General features: G+C 49.4%; 1 protein-coding gene across 6 annotated transcripts in view; it reads left to right on the plus strand.

Moving 5' to 3' along the window:
- The window catches only part of PDE4B (phosphodiesterase 4B), a 175771-nt gene that overhangs the window by 67827 nt on the left and 83318 nt on the right, over nt 1-24626 (plus strand). Inside the window, exon 1 of one of the 6 annotated variants that reach the window (XM_042030927.1) lies at nt 22059-22985. The exons of the other annotated variants lie outside the window; for them this stretch is intronic. Within the exon in view, the coding sequence (XP_041886861.1) occupies nt 22939-22985 (47 nt within the window). The 5' untranslated portion in view covers nt 22059-22938. Of the gene's footprint in view, nt 1-22058; nt 22986-24626 lie in introns of those variants that run through there. 6 annotated transcript variants of the gene reach the window in all.

Here is a 24626-nt window from a genome sequence, read left to right on the forward strand (position 1 = left end):
GGCAGGGAGGTCTCTTGGCATAAATTTAAACCCAAGAAAGGATTTTCCTGCACATGGAATTTTTTGTGGTTGTGTTGGAAGTTTTCCATGGTCGACTGGGGCTGGAATTTCATGTGAAGAGTGAACTTTGCATTCTCATTTTATTTTATGATTTTAGTTGAATGCTAATGAGCCTTTAATTACCGTTTCTGAAAGTTAATGACTGAGCTAATGGGCTCGGGGCTGTTCCCTCTGGTGCTCCGTGGGGGATACCCACATTCCTGCACATCCTCGGGATGAGCAGCTTGCATACAGCCTCAGGGTGGGAATAAACCCTGCTTTCCCCAGCTCTGGTTGGTTGAGGAGGAATGGAAGGGCAGGTGCCAATCCTTCCTCTCCGTGACCAGGGACAGGATCCAGGGAATGGCTGGAGCTGTGCCAGGGAAAGTTTAGGGTGGATATTGGGGAAAGGGGGTGGTGGGGCACCGAACAGATCCCCAGGGAATGGTCACAGCTCCAGGAGCATTTGGAAAACAGGCACAGGGATTGTTGGGGTGGCTGTGCAGGGCCAGCAGTTGGATCGATGATCCCTGTGGATCCCTTCCAGCTCAGGAGATTCCATGATTTTATGATTGTGACATTCCTTTTGTCCCTGATGTTCTGGACTGGCACCACCTCGTTCCTGTCCCGCTCCACCCCTGCGTGGTTCTTCCTGGGCCTGGAAGCACAGGATTGATCCCAGTGCTGGGAATACCCAGCTTTCCATCCTCATCCTCATATTCCCTTTGAAAATTCCCCAAAACTGTTGAACTGGGTTAATTAAACCCAAATTTTGAACTCTTATCCTCAAGACCCCGGCGCTCGTTCTGCTGTCGCTGCTGCAGACCCACTCTGCCTTCCCCAAGTTGTTTTCTTGTTGCTTTTCCTTGGAAAAAGAGGATTATTCTGGTTGCAATTTCCATGGAAACAATTACCATAAAGTATTGATTGCCCAGGATAGATTAGGAAGCATGAAAGGATAGAGGTTGTCTCCATGGAAACACGGACATTTCGAGCTTTCTATTCCTTAAGAAAAGCATGATTGTGGCTTTCCTTGGAGCAAGTTTCTGGTCCAGTTGAAAATAATTTGTGGTTTTAATTACATTTGTTTGTGTAATTGATAATCTGTTTTAATATCATTCCTGTATCACAAGGAAAAGTCTGGAACAGGATTTTCCTAAAAAAAAATAAAGGATTTGCATTATTTGCACGGCGTTTTTCAGGCTGAAAAGGAGCTGAATTGGATCATTAACTGTCAGGGAAAACAAGTCCAAAATTGGTCTTTTCCTTGTGGAATGTAGCATTTTGTAGGATTTTAATGGATTGATAAAGGAATCCCCAACCTGGGACAGCTCCGGGTGGCACAGGGAGTTGAGCTCCTCCGGTTGGATTTGGTTTGGGAAGAGCTGAGGTTGGACTTGAATTCTTCTGATTTCAATATTTTATTGCTCACCTCAGAACCTGCACGGCTTCGGTTGCTGGGGATGTTTTAGGCACTTCAGGAATTCCTCCAGACAAATGATGGGAGAAGGGATTCTTTGTTGTTTCAGGAATGGTTTGGATGCTCAGACTTTGAATCAGAGAATCCTGGAGTGTTTTGGGTTGGGACTTAAACCCCGGACACCTTCCACTGTCCCAGGCTGCTCCAAGCCCTGTCCAGCCTGGCCTTGGACACTGCCAGGGATCCAGAGACTCCACAACATCTCTGGTTGAAAAGTCCCAAAATTTGAAAATAACCCATCCTCACTGCCAGCCTGGAAATCATTCCAAGCCTTTCCCTGGATGGTTTGGTACCAGTGGATACTTTACAGGAGCTTTTAAATGGATTTAGAAATCCAGCGGAATAAACAGCCCAGAGGAAACCCTTGGAACATCCAAATCCTTATGGATGAGTCTGGAACAAGATGGGCTTGGAAGTTCCTTCCAACATGGCATCATGGAATCATGGGATGGTTTGGGTTGGGAAGGACCTTAAAGCTCATCCAGTTCCATGGGCAGGGACACCTCCCACTGCCCCAGGCTGCTCCAAGCCCCAATGTCCAGCCTGGCCTTGGGCACTGCCAGGGATCCAGGGGCAGCCCCAGCTGCTCTGGGCACCCTGTGCCAGGGCCTGCCCACCCTCCCAGGGAACAATTCCTTCCCAATCTCCCATCCAACCCTGCTCTCTGGCACTGGGAAGCCATTCCCTGTGTCCTGTCCCTCCAGGCCTTGTCCCCAGTCCCTCTGCAGCTCTCCTGGAGCCCCTTCAGGCCCTGCCAGGGGCTCTGAGCTCTCCCTGGAGCCTTCTCCTCTCCAGGTGAGCACCCCCAGCTCTCCCATCCTGGCTCCAGAGCAGAGGGGCTCCAGCCCTGCAGCAGCTCCGGGGGCTCCTCTGGATTCTCTCCAGCAGCTCCAGGTCCTCCCTGTGCTGTTGCTCCCAGAACTGTCCCTGCTCAGTTCCATTGGGAATTTTTCACACATCGCTGCTTTCAGCAGTGCAAGTTGGGTTTGGGATGTTTCTTGCCATCGTTTCTGCTGGAATTTGTTTTCCCAGCTGTTTGTGCAGCGTTAGGAATTCCATGGCTCCGTGTAATATTGATGCCCTCTCCAGGGGGAGAAGTGGAGATTTTCAGAAGGAAAACGTGTATCCGATGTGTATTCCTCCTCCTGAGGAATTCCACGTGGCGCATGGATGGGAATTACTGGAGTTTCATGGCAAGCTGAAAATTGGGAAAAGAGGCACATGCAAAGGGATAAAGAAATCTCCTGAATTTTCTGATTTTCTGGATAAGGCTTTGCCCCAAGTTGTTGCTATTATTATAATTATTAATTATTATTAAGTATTAATTAAGCACAACACATCCTTTCTGCCATTGGATTTTCCCTGTCTTGCTCCTGGATTGCATCCCTTAGACTTTGAAAAACTCTCCAAATTTTAGGGATTAAAAAATAATCCCAATAAAAGAATCCAGCCATCCTAAATCCCGGAATCAATTAGGCTGGAAAAGACCTTTAGGATCGCTGAGTCCAACCTTTAGGAATTAAAGGAATCAATATGAAGTGTTAATTAGCTTTTGATTTAATGAATTTTATGGACACCACTCTCTGTTTTCTGGGAAAGAAGCTCTGTGAGGAAACCAGCATCATTAGGTCATAAAATCATGGAATTATTAAGGTTGGAAAATATTTCCAAGCACCACTAAATGATCTTAAATTTTTATTTGAAAATATCCTTTCTTATATTATAATAATCAAACTGTGTTTTCCATTTCCATGGAAATTCTGGGAATCATCAGGCAGCACTGCTTTATTGGAAGTGCAGGCTGGGATGCTGGAGCCAAGGGAAATCCTGATTAAATCCTGCCCTGTGAATTCCCATCCGAATCTTTGGCTTTGTTTCCTTTTTTTTAACGTATTCAACCCAAATCTTTAATTTAATTCGTTTTTTTTTAATGAATTCCAAACAATTTTCTCCCTCCAGTGTCTCTTCCAGTGGTTATTTTTTAGGAGATTCATCCAGATAAACTTAATTTGGGAAGTTTCTATCCAGATCTCTGGATCCAAACCAGCTCCCTTATTCCTGGAATATTTAATTCACCTTCTCCTGGTGATGGGGATCATTCCAAGCCAGGTCAATTCCTGGATTTTGATTCCAGGATGGATGAACTGTGGGTGGAATTGTGTTCACATTCCTGGCAGTAAATCCTGGGATCTGGGTCTGCTCTTCCCAACCTGAATCCCTCCACCTCCTCCTTTTTTCCTGGAATTGCAACAAGTTTTGACATTAAAGGATTGGGAGGCAAGAGGTGGAATCTCACTTCTGGAAAACAAAGGGATAAATGTGTTCCAAACCTGATTCTCCTGGATTTCTCTGGGAAATAGTGCAGCATTCCAGTGGTTAGGGATCTTCCTGGTGCTGGAAGGAGCCTTTTCCCAGAGGGAATATCACTAAAAAACCTGCATTTTGGAGAATAAGGGGGGGGGGGGGGGCTTTGCATGAAAGAATTCCATAAAAAACAGAATTATAGAGCACTAAGGTTGGAAAAAAATTCCAAGATCATGGAGCTGAACCACCCCTGCCAAGGCCAGCCCTGCCCCATGTCCCCAAGTGCCACATCCACAGGGATTTTAAATCCCTCCAGGAATGGGAATTCCACCCCTGCCCTGGCCACACAAACCAATTTAGGGAAGTTCTTTGGAAAGGAGGAGAAAGCCAGGCTGGAAAATGGGAATGAAATACTCTGGGTTTGGCTGGGGCAGAGTTAATTTTCTTCCTGGTGGGATTTCCAGGTCCAAAGCCATGGGAAGAGGTTTATTTAATCCAGCAGACAGGAATGAATTATTAAAGCCTGGGAAATGGAAGAATTTTGTTTAAGTTGCACGTCAGGGGTGGATGGGGTTGCGTGTCCTGTCAGGGCTTGGAATTCCATGTCCTTGAGCCAGGTCTGGATCTTTCCTGTGCCTCCAGAGAGCTCCGATAAAACCATGGATGTGGATGACAGCAATGGCGTGGCCAAGTTTTCCCGAGTTTTAGCAGAGAGACTGGAAAGGAGGTGGAGTTTGGGGTTGTTTTCCCATTTTGTTTGGGCTTGGTTGGCATCCAGGGGTGTCAGGAAGGGAAGGGATGCTGGGAATGCCCAAACATGAGGATATAGGGAATATTCCTCCTGCCTGGCTCCTCTCCACCTGCTGGATTCCCAACTTCCCACATTCTGGGATAGGTTTGGCTGCTCCGTAATCCCCATGTGGGACATGGCTTTGAACATGTCCTGCTGGTGGATTTCTCATTCCAGAATCCCGGATCCAGCAGAATTTACCTTCCCCTATTTCTTTCCAGTTTCCAAGGGATTTTTGGGAGGATCAAACCAGGCTGGGTGACATTTAGGGACTCAGCCTTGAATCTGTTCCCAGGTCCCCAGGCAAAGCTCTCCAGTACAAACCATCCCTAAATCCTCATTTTCCTGGCCCAGTGACCTCCTGGGATCCCATCCCTGGGATTGGGATTTCCCCACATCAGGATTTCTGAAGAATGGTTTTAGGAGCCCGCTCTAAGCTGGGCTCAGCTTCACCACCTTAACCTGAGCCAGATGTACCCCACAAAGGAGCGCTGCTCCCTCGGACTAAATGAGTCCCTCTCCATTGGAAAACCAGGAATTCCCCTGGAAAATATGGCCTGGGAATGGATTTTTTGTATTTAGCTAAATACTGAGAAGTTGATTTTTGCTTTTACGGCTTTTTATCCATTTTTTGCACCAGACTCCGGGGAGATTTTCATAATTCCCCTTTTGGAGTCGGAGGTTCGGAGCTGACCTCACTTCCCCGCCCTGCTCTGCATCATTCCTTACGTTTAGATCTCAATTATTCCCAGCAAATCCAATCTTTTTCCTGCTTTATCCCCAAGCCCTTTGCTTTCTGTGCTCTGTCTGGGTGCTCTGGTTCCCTTCAGCAGCACCAGAGCTGATAAATATTTAGTGTGATATAAATAAGTACCTCGATCCCACATTAAACATTCCATCAATTAAATTCCCTGCTAATTGAAGGCAAAACTCGTCAGTCTGAAGGAAAATAATTCCATGTAGGCAGGAAAAATGGCATTGGGAAGGATTGGGATTGTTTTGGCAGCTGTAAAACAATTGCAGGTTTTTCAGACTAAATGTAATTCTTTTTTACTCTTTTTAAGCCTTTTTCCATGCAAATTGAGGGGGAGACCTTGCTGGGGCTTTGGGAATTTCCCTGCCAGAATCCATAAACAGGAATGTGCAAACTCCTCCTTTTCAGCAGGAAATAGTCCGGCTGTGGAGACAAAACAAAGGGGTTTTTAGATCTTTTTTTGCCTTTTTTGGTGGTGTCAGAAATGTCTGGGGTTTGTGACTTTGATTCCAGTTGTTTCTGGTTGTGCTTGGATTTATGGAGTCAATCCCTGCTTTGGAATGCCAGAATCCTGGAGTGCTTTGGGTTGGGAAGGACCTTGAAGATGATCCCAGGGGCAGGGACACCTTCCCATTATCTATCCCAGGTTACTCCAAGCCCCATCCAACCTCAGATAAAAGCAGGAATACTCCGTGCTGAATTTTGGAATTGAGGGGAAAATGGGAATTACGTTACACAGCAGATCTGCTGGAGCAAGAGGAAGGGGGTAGTGACAGGATCCAGGAAAAGCTGAGCATGACGGAGCAGATGAAAACCGGGAGCAGGAAGATCTGCGAGTGTGTGGGCTGGCAGAAAATGGGGATCAGAGGAGATGGAGCAGGCTGGGTGGAGGGGACAGGGCAGGGATTTAAAGCTGCAACCTGCCACTGGCCCAGGGATTTGCTTCCCAAATTCCCAGCTCAGCCCCGAGTTGGCAGCAGGAAGCAGAGCTGCTGAAGTGGGGCTGGAGTTTGTCCCTGCAGATCTGCAGGGAAAATTGGGATTTGTGGTGGAGACCTGGAGTGAAGGACTTGGAGATGCCTGGGAAAGTCATAACGAGTCAAAACATTCCCGTTTCACGTCCTTTTTCCTGGAGAAGAGCAAACAAATGGATATGGGGAGGACGCAGAAGGTTTCCTGTGCTGGGATACGGGCTGGATTTGGGCTGATGAGTTCGCTGAGTTGGAGAAGGGATCAGCCTTGGAATTCGGGATGTTCCCACTGCTCCCTGGTGCTGCCTCTTGTGGGCCCGGGGGGGTGTGTTGGTTTCCTTCCGCTCCCAGAGCTGAACCTCTGCCCCAAGAAGGGGAAGAGCTGGGAAATCTCCAGCTGGGAATTTGTACTTTGATCACAGACATTGCCCTGGGCAAGCAGGAGCTGGTTGGGAAGGAGCCTGTTCAGTCCATGAATTTATCCCCAATTTAGGCAGAGTTTCCTGCCCAGTGTTCCCAATTTTTATGTAATTCTTGGTGGCTTTGGGAAGTTTCTTCTCAGATTCTGCTCTGGCAGTTGGAGATTTTCCATCTCAGGAAAATCAGATTTTCCATCCCAGACTGGTTTGGATTGGGAAGGACCTTAAAGCTCATCCCATCCATGGGCAGGGACACCTTCCACTGTCCCAGGCTGCTCCAGCCTGGCCTTGGGCACTGCCAGGGATCCAGGGGCAGCCACAGCTGCTCTGGGAGTTCCATTCCAGGGCCTGCCCACCCTCCCAGGGAACAATTCCTTCCCAATATCCCATCCATCCCTGCCCTCTGGCACTGGGAAGCCATTCCCTGTGTCCTGTCCCTCCATGCCTTGTCCCCAGTCCCTCTGCAGCTCTCCTGGAGCCCCTTCAGGCCCTGGGAAGCTCCAAAAAGCTGGAATTCTGGAGCAGTGCCCGTGGGATCCCTGCTCCTGGTGGAGGGGGCTCTTTTCCACCTGCTCTGCCCTCGGGATCTGTGGAAGCACGGGAACGAGGCGAGGCTTTGGAGCTGAGCTGTCATTCCAGGCTCTCTCCGTGTTACCAATCTCATTTTGGTGTTCTCTGAATCAAATCAGGGACAGCAGCGGTGGCTTTGTCACAGCGGCCCCAGCAAATCCCATTTTTATAAAGCCCAGCCGTTCCTGTTTGTTCTGAAAACTCTGAGGTGAATATTCCAATATCCAGAGGAATAACCCATTTTCTCTTGGAGAAGAGAATGTGTCCCTCATCAGGCTCAGCAGAATTCCAGGATCAGAAATGTCAGGTGGAAAAGAAAGGGGTTTTTTTTAATTATTGAGGTCTTCGGTGACGTCTTTAATCTCCAGCTGAAACTCTTCCATCTTTTATGGAAAGAGATGATTAAATATCCCTGCGAGGTGCAGAGCAAACTCTGACTTGCTTCCACATCATTCCATGGGGTCAATCCACTGGAATTCCAGCCCTTTCCCACAGCCCTGTGCTGCAGGAAGCCCAGCTGGAATTCCATGTTTGAAACACCAAGCAAACCCTTTAATGTCCAGCTGTCCCAGCTGCTGCTTCCCTGGAAGCTGAGGGGTTATTTTGGGTTCGTTTGGAAGGAATGTCTGGAAAAATTCAGGATGCTGTCTGTGAATTCCAGAATCCCAGAATCACTGAGGCTGGAAAAGCCCTCCAGGACCATCTTCCTACAGCACCAGTGTGGAAAGAGGAGGGAAAAACAGAGGAGAAGAGGGGGATGAAGCAGGTGGAATACTCTGCTGCATCCACATTATTCCATGTTCCAAGTGTTTCACTTGGGTGCCTGACAAATGTGGGATTTTTGGAGGGAATCTTGGTAAAAACGAGGCGAAAATTGGATTGTTTCCATGCTATCCTGGCGTTTCCTTCCTCCACGGTGTTCTGGAGAATCCCTGGGTTATGGGATAGCTCATCCCACTCTCCTGCCACCTCAAAGCCCGGTAGATCCCACCTGTTCCTATTTCCACGTAAAAAGCTGGAGAAAATATTCCTCCTGTTCTCCCCAAGTTAATGGGATACAGAATCCCCACTCCTTGGAAGAGGCTGTAATTATTTAGAGGATCTTCCCAAATTAAAAATGCCATCCAGGAGAGCTTTATTCCGCTGGGAACCGATCCCCTCTTGGAAAAACACCGGGAAAAGAAAGCTCCTGCACTTCATCCATCGCTGCTGTTTCTTCAATTCCTTTGTGTCCTGTTTGCACAGAAGCGTCACAATTCCATTTGCTGCCTCCCACATGGCGCTGGTGCCTCCCAAATGCAGCAGGTTCCTCTGGAAGCAGGAGCAAATCCACCTGGAATCCCCCAAAAAAGCCAGGAATTTGGTTTTCATCCTGTTATCTGAGTTGCCAGTGAGGGGATTTTTGGATTTTGGGATTGGATTGGAAGAGGCTGTAAATTGATTTTAGATGTCAGTTCTTGGAATTGAATATTTGTTCTTTCCCAGAATATATAAAATCAATATATCAATATATAAATATTCATATGTCAAATTTATTGAAGTGTTGTTTGCTTCTGGATTTACCTCCCACTTCCCAGTTCCCATTAAATTATTTATAAATTACTTTGGGATAGAAGAGCAGGGTTTGGGCTTTAGGAGTTGTTTCAATGCTTTCCTTGCGTGTGGTTTCCATAATGTTATCTTGAATTTCATAGTTTGAAAGAATATTTGAAAGAATAGAAAATGTTGATTTAAATGAATAGAAAATACTGATTTAAATGAACATAAGATATTGATTTAAATGAATAGAAAATATTGATTTAAATGAATAGAAAATACTGATTTAAATGAATATAAGATATTGATTTAAATTAATAGAAAATAGTGATTTAAATCAATATAAAATATTGTTTCAAATGAATAGAAAATAGTGATTTAAATCAATAAATAGTGATTTAAATGAATAGAAAATACTGATTTAAATGAATATAAGATGTTGATTTAAATGAATAGAAAATAGTGATTTAAATCAGTATAAAATATTGTTTCAAATGAATAGAAAGTAGTGATTTAAATCAATATAAAACATCCATTGAATGCCATGAAATTATCACCACCGAAATCCAGGAGAGGTTGTGGTTTATTATTGGGTTTGACTGAAGGTTTGGTTTAGATTTAACTGAAAATTCCTGTTTAAAGTGCAGCAACTCATCCCAAATGTTGGGAATTGGCAGATTCCATGGGATCCTGGGAGTGGCTGCCAGGCTGGAGAAGCCAAATGCATGGATCCCATAATACTGGGGTGGGAATTTTGTCCAGAGGTTCCAGATGGATGCAGGAATAGGAGGTGAGGCAGGTGAACATTCCTGGGCAAGAGGAGTTGCAGATTTACGGGAATCAGTTTCTTGGAACTGAGTTTCCTGGATTTCCATCCATTTCAGGAGCTGTTCTTGGGAATATTTGGGACATTCCTGGCACATGTTATGTGTCACGGATGGATATTGTGGACACTGGAATTGGAAGTGACAGCGTTTCGCTGGGTGGGATTCCTCATTAACTCCCTAACGAGCTGCTGGGGCAATTAGCAACGCCGGCGCTGTCAGTGAGTCCTGTCTCTGGTGCAGGGAGAGCTGGATTCCATGGATGTGGGTGGGGAAGTCGGGCTTGGAATTAACTGGGAAAAGCAGAATTTATTACCCAGTGTTTCATTGCCCCAGTGCTGGCTGGGAGACACGGATCCAGTGATCCAGTGGGATTATTTTTTAGGAAACCAGGAGTTTATCCCAGCAGTTGCCCTTGGCCAGGTCTCCAACTGCTCCTGAGAGATCAATCCCTAATTTTTAGCCTTCCTGAGGCAGATTTCCAGGAATAGGCTTTAAACTGAAGGATTAAATGAGATATTGGGAAGGAATTGCTGGCTGGGAGGGTGGGGAGGCCCTGGGATGGAATTCCCAGAGAAGCTGCCGGAATCCCTGGCAGTGTCCAGGGCCAGGCTGGAGCAGCCTGGGATGGTGGAAGTGTCCCTGGGCTGGGAATGGAGCTTTAAGGTCCTTCCGAGCCAAACCATTCCAAGATTCCCTGATATTCCAACAGGATTTCATTGGAGCCAAAGGTAATTGGATTAATTAGCTTCCCTCAGATAAGGAGAGAGTTGAAAATGGGAACAGAGGAGCTGAAATCCCGACGAATCGAACAAATCCCACATTTCCATTTCCCACATGGGGAGGAGAAAATTCTTCATGAAAACTGGGACTAAAATCCACATAAAGGCAGATTTGTCCAACCAGCTGAATTATTCATGGACATCTGCAATGGCAGGGAGGGGCTGCAGGGAGATTAATTAATTAATTAATTAATTACCCCCCCCCAGCCTCGTTAGTGCCACTGGAACCCCCTGGGTGGAATTCCTGCCGTGTCCAATTAGCAGCTCATTAATTCAGCGGTGACTGTTTCCTATGGAATCACATCCCATTTGTTTGGTTCTGATTTCCTTCATTGGATTCTGATTCCCACTCGTTTGATTCTGATTTTATTCATTCGGGACCATTTCCAGACAAAACAATTCCCAGTTGCTCTCCAAATCCCAAAAAAATAAACATTCCCGGGCCTAAAAACTGCGTTTTCCCGATTTTCCAGTCGAAACACACCAATATAGGAGACTGAGGTTTTCCAGGTGTGCTCCTCGTGTGGAGAACTTGGGAAAAAATCAGGCTCAGGCCAAGTTTTTGTTCTCCTAAATTCAGGAATAACCTTGCAGCTGAGTCTGGCCCCCCTTGGAGTGGCAAATCCTCAGAGGTTGTCAGAGCTTCACCTTGGAGGTTTTGGGGGAGCCTCTGGAAAATTTGGGTGGTATCCATGTGGAATATGTGCAAGAATGGTGGAATCAGGGAATATTCTTGCAAGGATCCACAAGGATCATTGATCCAACTCCTGGCCATGGGACAATCCCAAAATCCACCCCCCCTGTGCATCCCTGAGAGCGTTGTCCAAACTCTCCTGGAGCTCTGGCAGGTTTGGGAATGTGCCCGTTCCCTGGGGAGCTGTTCCAGTGCCCAGCACCCTCAGGGGGAGGGATTTTTCCCGATATTTAGACAGGAATCAGCTCCAGTGGTGGAATTGAGACAAACTGATCCTGGTTCTGTGCTCCCAGGGATCCACATTTCCCTTCCCTGCATATCCATGGCTTCATGTGACTCCAGCCTTCCTTGTCATCCATCTGTGGCACAGCAGATCCTACAATTCCCTGAGGACTGTGGGAATGGCAGGCATTCCAGCAGCTCTGCATCCCATCCTTCACAACAGCACGCTTTTCCCAGCAGCTCTGGAGTTCCATGAGAAGCAGGGCAGGTTTCCTGCTCGGCAGCTGGAGGGGCTCTGGCAGGGAGCAGCACCGTGGTCAGGAGGAGAGGGATGCACGGGGATGGAATCAGGATCCAGCCCCACTTGGAATAATGGGATCTTTTCCCTGGGAGCAGTGGGAGCAGAGCTGGATCTTAATGAAGCATTCCTTGGGCAGGCAGAGAAATGTCCTGGGTCAGCTGGGAATTCTCTCCTTTAGGGGACAGAAACCATCCCAGGATTGCTGTGTTGTGCCCATCCTTTCAGAAAATAGGGAAAATCCCATATCCAAGCTGCTCTTTGGGGAGAAGCACCAATAAATCCCATCCTGCTGTGATAATTGGGGTTTCGGCTGGCTGGGAATGGCAGGAATGAGGGGGGTGACACCTGTGGGGTCACACCTGGATATTTGGGATTGTCTTGCTTCAAGCAGGGAGATCCCCCCCCCCCAAAAAATAATTCCCAAAAAGCTGAGGAATTCTGGGATTTTGGGGTTTGTGCAGTGTCTGAGTCCCTTCCTTTTAAGGGAAAACACAACTGGATGAAGAAGGGAGAGGATTTCTCCTCCTCAGATCGACTTCAATAGAAAAACCAGGAATTCTTGGCTTGCAGGGGTTTGCTTCAGTCTACAAGGCACAAAACCTGGTACATTTGGGATTTGCAACCCCAAATCCTGGTCTTTAAAAGGCCAAACTCTGTGGGATTGAGAAGATCAGAGCAATGAGCGGATTTCTGTCCAGGCTCTCCGATTTTCTTGGATCTTGTGGCAGTTTCAATCATCCAGAACTTCCAGGAACAGTAGATTCCATAACTTTTCCAGTAGGATCTTCAAGGGGATTCTCATCATCTTCTTGTCCCCGTAATCATAAGGTTATAAACTCCTGGGATGGTTTCAGTTGGAAGAGCCCTAACGGGGTTTTTCTGCCCCAAAAGCTGCTAAAATATTGTCCTAAATAGGAGAAAAACTCATTCCTGCTCAACAGGAATAAAAATTGCTGCTGGTTGGGATAATGTGGGGGGGACACATCCAAATCCCACCCGTGGAGTCTCTCCTTGCTGACTCAATTTTTTGTGGATGGCACGAGGTGAAATTTAGCCTGAAATCCCTTTTTCTCCTCTTCCCTCCCCTGATTTCCATGAATGAACATTCCCTTTTTTCCTCCCGTGAGTTGCCCACCCAAGATCTGCTTCTGGTTTTCTGTGAATTATTTGAGGGCTTTTGCTGCAGTCAGAACCCAATAATTTCCTTCAAAAGGACAGCTCAGACCCCCCCAAAAATTCCGAATTTCCGTTGAGTTTTCTATTTCCAAATGGTCATTCCAGATTTGGCTCCTCTCAGTGGCTGCGATGGTTCCCGGGGCATTTCTTTGGTGATGAAGAGATTAAAACTCGGTTTTAACAAGAAATTTCAGCTCATTTTCAACATTAAGCACAATAATCTTTACCCATAAAAGCCTTGAAATTCCCTGCCCTTTGCTTCACCTCAACTGCTTCAACTCAAAAGTGTCGGGATGCTTCCTTTGATTGAAAATTCCTCGATTTATGGTGGAAAAAACCTCCTAAAATGCGATGTTTACTCCAAAGCCGTGGTGGGCAGAGGATAAATCTTCCTCATTTCCAAACATTTATACAAGGAAAAGGAAAATCCATCCAAATCCGAGGGAAGAATCTCCAGAGAACAAATCAAACTTCAGGGCTGTGGAAGGATTTCACTCCTGGGTTTGGTTTTTTTTGCTGTGTAAAACACGAAGTTGGGATTTTGGAACTGTTGTTTTTCTGCTCGTTTTTAATTTGATAAAGTCGTTTTTAATGTTTGATTTCCCCGAGCAGCCCAGCAGTGCAACTGAACAGAAATGTTTGATGATCTGCTCAGAGCACAGCAAAAATACCCTGGAATTTATAAAAGTACCCAAGGATCCAACCCAACGGTGGAGCTGGAGAATGATCCAAAATTACAGATTTGTGGAAGAAACAATTCCCTGACTTTGGGTACTTTCTTAGGAGAAAATTGCTACTCCACAAAGGGTGAATTCTTTTAAATTTCAGGGTGAATTCTTGTAAATTCCAGAGTGAATTCGTCTAAATTGATCTTTCCAGGTGGTTTTTGAGTAGAATTCCATTGGCATCTCTTTAACTGCAGTGCTACAGAGGTTTTCTCCAGGAAAACCAGCAAGGAATCATCAGCACAAAAGGATTGGCCATCGTATTTTCAGTTGAACTCTCCAATTCTTTGATCTAATTCCATTATCGCAGAATCATTAGGGCTGGAAAAGAGCTCCGGGATCAAGCCCAAGCTCCAGGGAATGAATCGATTTTCCCTCCTGGTTGTTTCAGGTTTGTCACCTCGAGTTTTTCTTTTAACCCTGCTGCAGAGGGTCCTAAAATCCAAATCTCCCAATTTCTTTCGTATTTTCAAAGGGCCGAGCAATTCTTTTCCGTAGCACAATTCTGTGAGTTCATTGTTTGGGTGGATACAAAGATTCCCTCCTCCAATAATTGAGCTAAGTGTGTTTTCCTTGGGTTCCATTCCTAATAAAACAGTTGGGATTTCACATCTCGGGGGCTAAAAATAGCCAGGCCTTGGCTTTAATTACAGAGTTTTCTTTTCCCAAGGATTGTGTGCGCTGGAGGTTGGAAGGGTTTTGTTTCCAAGGAAACAAATGCTCTGCGCTCGCCGTGCATCCGATGGCTCCTGCAGGAAAACGCCATCGCCGGGCTCCCGGGAGAGGGGAGGCCTGGGAGGTGGCATCACCTCTCGAACAGCACCTGCATCCCCAGGAACTGGGGATTTCCCGGGAACTGGGAGTGGTTGTCTCCAGCTGCTGTTGGGATTGCATGGAAAGGGTGGTGGCCCCATCCCAATCCCGGCCCGTGGGGTCGCTTGGTGCTCCGAGGGCTCTTGGGAGATGTGGGGCTGCAGGAGCATCGTTTACAGCTGGAATGACACCCCTGGGATGGATTCCAGCTCTGCTTTCACATGGAAGAGTAAATTCCAGAGTACAGAAAGGAAGTCAGAGTGGTTTTACACTTCTGCGTGGTGAGAGGACACTGGGAATGGCTTCCCAGTGCCAGAGGGCAGGGCTGGATGGGATTTTGGGAAGGAATTGTTCCCTGGGAGGGTGGGGAGGGGCTGGGATGGAATTCCCAGAGCAGCTGGGGCTGCCCCTGGATCCCTGGCAGTGCCCAAGGCCAGGCTGGACATTGGGGCTGGGAGCAGCCTGGGACAGTGGGAGGTGTCAGGGTTGAAACAGGATGAGCTTTAAGGTCCCTCCCAACACAAACCATTCCAGGATTCCAGGATTTTGGGAATGGTGGTTTTTCTGTGTTGCAGCTGTCAGGGGTACAGGACTGTGCCTTTGGCAGAGCAGTGCCAAGGGGAGAGGCTTCCCAATGCCATCCCCATTCCTATGAAAACCAGGGAAATAGGAGCAATAAAAACCAGCGTGAAAATCACAGGAATGGGCAAACACCTTGGAAAGAGTCCAGATGCCAAAGTCCAAAGGTTTTTGTGTGAGTGGAGAGGTTTTTTGGGAAAACTTTAGGAAGAGCCTCTCTTCTCCCTGTTCCGAGCTAGGGGTATTTAGAGCAGAAGGAATGTAAGTGCTAAGGAATTGCAGTTAAATTCATACATTCACCATGTGGAATATTCTGGGAATCAGGATTAAATCCCTCAAAGGACTTGAACCTCTCCCTGGAAACTGCTCTGGGAGCAGCCCTTCCTCAGCAGATCCAAAGGGGCTCCAGGAGAGCTGCAGAGGGACTTCCCAAAGCCATTCCTTTGTGGCTTGGAAGTTTATTGCTGAACCTCCTCGGAGAACAGGTGGAATTTGAAGGAATATCCACTTCTATTCCCAATGGAGCAGCTCCAAGGCTCTGCTTTTCTGTACTGGGCTCTGCATAACAAAGCTCAGCTTAACTGTGTGCAGCTAAGCCTGGGAAATGTTCTGGCACATCCACTCTTCCCAAATTATTTAAAAATTAGTGCTGTTGTGAACGTTCACAGTTCCCAGCGTGCCAGAATCTCCTGGCTTGGCTGAGAGCACGGAGAAATGAATATTAATGAGCTGCTGGGGGTTGGAATGGGAATTATTTTCCATGGAAAAATAACTGCTGTCAAGAGAAGTTCATTTTGTGGCAGAAATTTAAGGTAGAATTGAGAGGGGAGCTTCAGTGTGTCAGGGAAATGATCCCAGAATTCCAGACTGGTTTGGGTTGGGAGGGATCTCAGAGTTGATCTCATTCCTTGGGCAGGGACACATTCCAACCTCATCCACCCTCATCATCTGAAGGATGTATGGAACTAAATCCCAGCGTTGGTTGGTTTTCCAGTATTTTCACTTCTTCAGTTGTCAGAAAGGCTTTGGGAAACAGAAGATTCCCAACTTTTCAGGGCTTAGGAGACATCTTAGAGAGAAGATCAGGGCTTGGAGTGTTTGCTAAAGGAGGATGAAGAGCTTTGTCCTTAGGATTGGAAGTAGGACCCTTCCCTCTGTCCTTGTGTTCCCAGCTTTTCTTTGGATGCTGTAGGGACGGGACAGTGGCGGCACCAGGCAGCCTTCAGGAGCTGCTGGGGCTGTTTGCAAAGCCTTGGGATCGTCTCCTCCTGGGATTCCCCTGGGATCACCATGGCCGAGGCGGCTGTGGAGGTTTAAGTGATAAGGAGTAACCTCTGGAAAACGGGATTAAATTCCCCTGTCTGCTCTGGACCTTCCTCCCCACCACAAAATCCGAGGGAACGGGAAGTGTTGGAAAACATTTCCGTGCGGATGGGTTTGTGCTCCGAGGAGGGAGCTCCGGTGGGAGCGACCGCCGGGGGACGGAGCAGGAAGGAGCAATCGGAGAGCCGGAGCAGAGCGCTGCTCTCCCCGGTCCTGGCACGAAACCCAAATTGTCAGCTGCTTGTTTTAACACAAAATGTGTGAAAATCCAGCCCTGCCTCGCTCCAGGAGATGGGAAAGCTCTGGAGAGAGCTTGGAGACGGGGAAAAAAAAACTGTGGAGGGCTATAATCACAATATTATGACCTATTCCAGAGGCAGTGATTTTATTCCCATATAACTCAGCGCTGTGGAGGAGGTGCAGGGAAACCAGGAATGTTTGGGGATGCTCAGGGCCTTCCCACCCCCATCCTGCTCCTTGTGCCCTGGCTGGAGATCCGGATCTTTGTGCTGGGACCTGAATCCAAGCCCAGCTTTGGATGCTCCGGGCTGGAAATGCCTTGTCAGAGCCCAGGGCTGTTCGTGGGGGTTCCTTACTCATCCAGAAACATCCAGGGGCTCTGCTTCCCTTCGGGCCTGCAGGTGGGAGTGGGAAGAGGAAAGAGAATTCCAGCAGCTGCTTTTCCAGATGGCTTCCCTGGTGGAGGGGGACCCAGAGTCAGGGCTTGGAGAGCTTGGGAGCCTCAGGATGCCGGATGGGAGAGATGGCTCATCCCTGATCATCCCACAGGGATCCTGATCCACAGGGAATTTGCAGCTGGAGCAAAGGAGGCTCAGGGGGGACCTTGTGGCTCTGCACAAGTCCCTGACAGGAGGGGGCAGCCGGAGGGATCAGGCTCTGCTGGCAGGGAACAGGGACAGGAGGAGAGGGAACGGCCTCAGGCTGGGCTGGGGAGGGGCAGGGTGGACAGCAGCAGGAATTTCTGCATGGAAAGGGTGCTCAGGCCTTGGAACTGCCCAGGGAGGTTTGGAGTGCCCATCCCTGGAGGTGTCCCAGGAAGGGCTGGAGACAAGGGGAGGATGGGGCACAACTTGGGCTCGATGACCTTGAAGGGCTTTTCCAACCTCAATGATTCCATGAATTCCAGCACTTTTCCCTGTTGCTTCATTTAGTTTCACGCAGAGAACAGGCAGCACTGCTGCTCCTCTCGCTGAGGGAATATCTGCGCTCCAAAGATGTGGAGCATCAAAGGAATTTCATTTCAGGCCCCAGGTCCGTGGTGGTTTCTGCTCCTGTCAGGTGGAGGGGGCCGGGTTTTCCAGGAATCACTTCCATGCTGGGACCCCACATCCCTGCAGCAGCTTCTCCACAACCTGTGGCAGCTCCAGAGGCTGGAAGGAGCCAAAGTGGAGCATAAAAGATGCAATAAAACGGGAGGTCAGGATCTGATCCAGATGGGAACCTGGGAATCTGCCGGGAGTGCGCGCTGCTCATTCCCAGCTGCCGGGTTTGCCGTGCTCCCGTCAGTGTGCGCCGTAAGGATGTCAGCAGAGCTGGTGTTGATGGAAAATAGATCCAAACATTCATTAATTGCCAGCTCAGCGACTCCCAGACCCCTTTGCTCAAAGCAGCTGCCACTGTTGAGTCATTTGGTTGGAAAATTTTCAGGAACTTTGCAGGGATGATTTTCCTTCTTCTCTTTCCATGCTTTCGTTCCCTCTGCTCCTGGTACAGCTTTTCCTGCCTGTGTCCCGCTCCCCCCCCAGTCTGGTGGCTCTGTCTCTCAGTTTGGCCCCTCTGGGTGAACCTTCAGTCTGCTTGGAAATGCCTCCTCTTCCACGCTGAGTTCCTTGGATAGAGCGTTACCCGCCAGAAAACGGCATTTTATTTATGGGAAGAGGGGAAGGGAAGTGTTGGTGAGAAAGATGCTGGGGATGTGTCGGCTTTGGGAAGATGAAGGGTGCTGGGGGCACTTTGGGGTCGGATTTGTGGAGCGCAGATCAGGGCTGCGTCAGGAGCAGCGCTCCAGAAACTGCAAATTCCTGCTGAAAAATGACTTTTAGGGATCCCATTTTTGGAGAACATCAAGTGCTTGTGCCACCTCCTGCCTGTTTTTATCCAGAGCTCCATAAAGCGAGAACAACCTTCTGGAGAGAGTCCAAAGGAGGCCCCGGAGCTGCTGCAGGGCTGGAGCCCCTCTGCTCTGGAGCCAGGCTGGGAGAGCTGGGGGTGCTCACCTGGAGAGGAGAAGGCTCCAGGGAGAGCTCAGAGCCCCTGGCAGGGCCTGAAGAGGCTCCAGGAGAGCTGCAGAGGGACTGGGGACAAGGCATGGAGGGACAGGACACAGGGAATGGCTTCCCAGTGCCAGAGGGCAGGGCTGGATGGGATCTTGGGAAGGAATTGTTCCCTGGGAGGGTGGGCAGGCCCTGGCACAGGGTGCCCAGAGCAGCTGGGGCTGCCCCTGGATCCCTGGCAGTGCCCAAGGCCAGGCTGGACATTGGGGCTGGGATTGTGGAAGATTTCCCTGCCCATGGCATGGGATGGGAATTTAGGTTCCCTTCCCACCCAAACCATTCCAGGATTCCAGGATTTAATGATTCAGCACCCAGCACACCAAATCTCCTGCAGGTTTCAAGCCACCCTACAGCAGGTACAGCTCATTGATCTGTGGATAGAATTCCAAAATTTCTGGAAAAAATCGATTCTGAGAATCAGAGTTTGTGAGCGAATTACCGTGAGTGGGTCTGTGTTCTGTGAGCTGGAATGAGTGTGTTTTTCAGGATGTCGTGGAGAGTGGGGGTGTTTATTGTAGGGTTGGCAAAATAATATTCCTGGAGCTCTTGGGCAGCCTGTTCAGGAAAAAGAAGGGAATTAGAATTGCAAATCAGGATTTCATCATCCTCAATCAGCGTGGCCAGCAAGGAGGGATGAATGAAAAGCTGCTCAGGAGCCCCAGCAATCGCTGCCTCCCCACACCTATCAATGGCTTTGTGCTCCCAGAGTGCCACTGGCATGGGGCAAAAACCCAGGAATTCCGATATTTGGGAAAGGGTCGATGCTGCCCTAGGGAACAGAGAGTAAAACGCCAGGAGCAGCGTGGGGGAAGTTCCTTTGGGGTGGTGTTCGGCGTCAGCCGGGCTGGTTGTGTTCTCCCGATCGTTCCGTAATTAGCAACGAGGAGGAAGAGAAACATCGCCCAAAACAAATGTGGGATTTATTTATCTGGGGTGAAAGCCCCATCTTCCATTAGTGCAGGTCTTTCCTCAGGGAGGACAGAGCACTGAATACACACCTGGTTTTATATTCTCTGCTTCTGGTTTGTCTCGAAAGTCCCAAAATATCCACTGCTGCTTCCCAGGCTGCTGGGAGGACAGGGAACGTTCCTGAGCCTCCACAGGATCCTGCTGCTGATGGAGGGAGTAAAGATGCCCGAGCGCTGAGGGCCTGGAGAGTTTCAAGGCAGCAGCAGAGCAGGGGCTGCCTTATGTAACTTTGCTGAAAGATGTGGGAAAAAAACCCGTTCCGGGCTGGTTTTCCGGTTTTGTGCGAGTTTTCAGGCAATGTCTGAAGTTTCCCTGGAGGAGCATCAGTGCTGGGGCTGCCGGGCTGGCCCGGTGGGAGGAGGGCTCCTCGTTAGCGCAGCTTGCGAAGGCTGCTTAATCAACAGATGGGATCTGGAGATGCGCCTTCGGATCCAAATGGACAATTTGGGGATTTGGGAAGCGCGTGGGAGTGGCAGGGAGGGAGGCCCAGGGGGTTCTGATCCCAGCCCTGGGAGTTTTATCCATTTCTGTCCTGTTGATCCTGCAATTCCTGCGTTTGCACTCGGGATAATTATTGAACTGTCTAAGAAACTACAGGAGAAAAATCCCAGGGAATGATTATTATCGTTCCCAGCCAGCCACCCTGTGATTAGCCACGCTCCCTGCAATTAGCCACGTCAAATTCAGGATGCTGGATGCAGGGAAAGGCTGGATTGTGAAGGGAGACGCCAGAAAAAATGGGAATGGGGAGGGAAAACGCACAAACTCAGCGTGGTGGGGTAGGAAAAACCAACAGCTCGTGGAATTGTCTGCTCCAGAATTAGCAGGGAATTAATTTGGGCTTTTTTTCCGAGAACAATGAGGAGAATGTTGGTGGCCAATGTGGCAGATGTTCGTTCCTCAGGGTGGGGTTTTCCAAGGCCTGGAGGGACAGGACCCAGGGAATGGCTTCCCAGTGCCAGAGGGCAGGGCTGGATGGGAGATTGGGAAGGAATTGTTCCCTGGGAGGGTGGGCAGGCCCTGGCACAGGGTGCCCAGAGCAGCTGGGGCTGCCCCTGGATCCCTGGCAGTGCCCAAGGCCAGGCTGGACATTGGGGCTGGGAGCAGCCTGGGACAGTGGGAGGTGTCCCTGCCCATGGAATGGGATGGGTTTAAGGTCCCTTCAATCCCAAACCATTCCATGATTTGGATACATCTGTGTATCTCTGTATTTACTTCCATCCATGGATGTTTGGCACCTTTTCCATGGATAAGATGCAGAATTCCACGGTTTCCACAAAAGTCTTTACTACTGAGAGTAACACTGGCTCCTGCCAAACCAGACTGGAGATGCAGCAAGGCCAAGGAGAGATGCAAACTTTCGGAGCATGGATTATCCATACTCCATCCTGACCTTTTCCTTATACCTTTAGTTTGCCCCTATTTTAATAAATATTTTATATATTTATAAATATTATCAATAGAAAAATATGAATAGAAATGAATAATAATGAATAGAAATGAATAATGAATAGGAAAATATAGATTTATGTCTCATCTCCCAGTTAGAGGAGAGAACCACACCATTTTTCCAGTCAGGAAGAGCCTTTCCTCAGCTTTGAGTGCGTCGGAGCAGCCTGGGAGTCTGAGTGGGGATGGAATGACACTGCCTCTCTCCCCCTTCCCTGTATTTTTAAATTGGATTTGGCATCTTAGTTGCTTAAACAGCTCCTCATTCCTCCTTTCCTGCTCGGAGTTACCTGCAGGGAGCGGGGCTTGGGTTGTGGATCCTCTGATACTGACCCCTGCTCTGTCCCCTCCTGTCCCCTGCTGTCCCCTCCTGCTGCTTTGGCACCCCTTCCTGGGGAATAGGGAATGTTACGGATCACTGATGGCTGATGGAATTTACCCATCACCTATGGAAATCCCGCTCACACATCACCTGTAAAATGCCATTTATCCGTCACCTACACAGATGCATCACCTATAAAATTCCCCTCTATGCCCGTTTCCCGACACCTCCGATTCCAGCTGATGGATAAAATCCCTTCCCTTGGTTGTCAAGGTGAAACGCCTGGAGACTTCAGGGGCAAAGCCAAACGCGGCGAAGGGAGAGCGTTGCTGTGCCCGCGGCGCGTTCGGTGCCGCTGAACTTTGCGCTCCCCGGGCTGCGGAAGCGCCGCGCCCGCGCGGCCCCATCGGCGTCCCTTTGTCAGCCCCGCAAGGTGCGGGCGGGGCAGGGCGGCGTGGGCAGCTCCCTGCCAGCCTTCCCGATCCACCGCCCGGCGCCGCTGGAACGCTCTCCTTCTCCTCCATCCCTCCATCCTCGGCTCTCCCAGCCCTGCCTTTGTCCCGGGGTCCCCTCCCGGCTCCGGCGGGGGCGCGGGGGGGGAGTGGGGGCCGGAATTTCGGGAGCCGCTCCCGGGCGGATGCAGCCCCATTCCCACCCACCCCTGACGTCTCCATGCACCAGGGAGCCGCGGCGGGTTTGATGTGGAGCGGCGGGATTCGGATCCTGTAAATCTTGTAAAATTCCATTTCATGCAGACAGAGCCGCGAATCCGCCGGCGCTGCGCGGGGCGAGGCTGCGGCTGGTCCCTGCTCCCGGGATTTTCCCGCAGGCACGGCACCTGGAGCCGGGCAGGGATGGGCAGGGCTGGGAGCCCGTGCGGAGGCACAGCCCCGCTGCCGGGTGACAGGAGGGACGGCGGGAGTGACAGCAGGAGCGCAGGGCACTCGGCTCGCCGCTCGCAGTGACCCCTGGCAGGGAGCTGGCAGCTCTGGCAGCGCTTTCCTGCCGCTCCCGCTTTGGCGGGATGGAAAATCCAGGCCTTTTCCCACCAAGCCCCGCTCCCGGCTGCCTGTAACCCCGCAGCTGGAGCCGCATCCCTGCTGCACCCCGGGAATCTCATCCCTGTGGATGCTCTGCGGGAGGGACCCGCCAGCGGAGTTTCTGCAGCGTCACAAAACTTTCGGCTCTGAAGGAAGGAGGGATGTGACCTGGAAAGGAGAAACAGGAAAAAGGGCATGTTGCTGCAGCTTGGAAAAGCCTTTCCCCCCGTGTCTCAGGATCACTGGAAGGGATTATACAAATGAGAGCAGGAAACTGCCGTCAGGGGGGTGCCAGAAATAGATTCGTTTTCTCTTTCTCCTGCTAGAAATGAAGAAATTTGGGAGTCCATAGAGGCTGCTCCACAGGCACCCCCACTCTTTGGTTCCTCCTCTAGAAAGTGACATCCACCTGCAATGGGAGTTGCCATGTAATCCCAAAGAATAAAAACTCCTGGAAACATCTGCGTGCCACTGAGGCAACTTCAGAGAGACACAAGTTTGGGATAAGCAGGACGTGTCCTGACTCTTCTCGGATGATAGAAGGGAAGGATCAGCCGGGAAGATGTTAAATATTAATATTTTACCCAACCGCCGCCATTCGTGGATTTGGTGAGTATGCCATGGGTTTGTCCGGATCGCAGCAGTTCTGGTGGGCACAAAAGCTTGGAAATCAGGATTTTTCCTGGCTGGAAAGCAGCTGCTGGACAGGAGCATGGATAAGGGGGTTCCTGGAGCTATGGGGTTGCTGAATATTTTCTTCTCCGATCTTCCTTGCTCAGAGTTTGATCTGAGGCGCCCTCGCGACGCCTCCACAGGGGGACTGTGGGGACAGGGTGGGGAAAGGATGGGAAACTTCCTGTTGTCCTGGTTTATTTTCCTTCTCAGGTGTTTATGAGTCTCAGTTTTCCTTTAAACATTAATGAGTCCCCAAAATGTCCTTTCCCTGGAGCAATTCCGTGGTGCCACCTCGGCACCTTCTCCGGGCTGTTGGCAGCCCCTGTTGCATTGTAATGAGCAGATGGAGCAGCTGCTGCTGCCTCTGCTCCGGCCAGGGCAGCACAAGAGGGAGAGGACAGGGAAATTCCAGAGGCATTTCCCAGGTTGGGGTTGGGAGACAGCACCAAAACATCGTTTTGTAGGTGAAGATCTGCTGGTGGAGTTCAGGGCTGGAGTCTTTGGGTAGTGTGATCCCTGTGGTCTTCCAGTGTGGATAATCTATGGAATCTGTGAGAATAGGGAGATAATTTTATATTTTAGACATTCAAATCCTGCATTCTGGGATCTCACCTCTGCACAGATACTCTGGTTTTACACAGAATTCATTCTCTGTGGTCTCATTAGGGCTGACAATCGTTTTACCCTGGGATGAACCTACAGCTCGATATTTGTAGGTAGGAATAAAAATATCCAGGCTCTGAGCCTTGGAATGCTGCTGGGGAGGGACAGGGCTGGGTTGGGTTCTCCAGAGTACATCCTGCTCCTGAGGGAAAGCCTTGTGTGGACTTCCAGGGACAAGAGAACGGGAAGGGAAACGTTTAGAGAATGCAGGGCCTGGATTAAAGTCATCCTGGAATCCTGGAATGGGTTGGGTTGGAGATCATCTCATTCCATCCCTGCCATGGGCAGGGACACCTTCCACTATCCCAGGCTGCTCCAGCCTGGCCTTGGGCACTGCCAGGGATCCAGGGGCAGCCAGGGCCTGCCCACCCTCCCAGGGAACAATTCCTTCCCAACATTTCTTCCTAACATCCAATCTAACCCAACCCATCTTGGAATTTTTCCCACGGCTTCCCCTTGATGTTTTGCAGGGGCAGTTGTTGGTTTGGTTTGGGAAGTTCCTCCTGAGGAGGAGCCCCAATAAGCCAAGAAAGAGGAATATTGGGTGGGAAGTGTTAATTAATTTACCAGAGTTACAAATGAAGGGAAGAGGAGAGACCATGGGGATGAGTTACGGACAGCTGAGGGAATGAAGGAAAAAAGCGCTTCCTTTGGAGAAAGGAGAACAAAGGAGAACCGCATTTCTGTGGTTGCAAGAGAACAGAAATAATTTTAGCTCTAGGAACTGAAATAAACACTGAGCAGCCCCGAAATCCCAGCAGGGGAGGTTGGCAGGGATGGGGCCTGGGACAGATCAGAGCCGTCGGATCAGGCAGGGAAGTTCCAGGTAATGGAAGCTGTGCAGCTCAAAGGGAGCCTTGTCAGGGGATGGATTTAGGAAGGAAGGAAGGGATAAAGTTACCCCATAAAAAC

Source organism: Corvus kubaryi, unplaced genomic scaffold, assembly GCF_017639235.1.
Source record: "Corvus kubaryi isolate FWS band 111438036 unplaced genomic scaffold, C.kubaryi_AGA036_p1.0 37334, whole genome shotgun sequence".
In the NCBI taxonomy this organism is placed as follows: domain Eukaryota; kingdom Metazoa; phylum Chordata; class Aves; order Passeriformes; family Corvidae; genus Corvus; species Corvus kubaryi.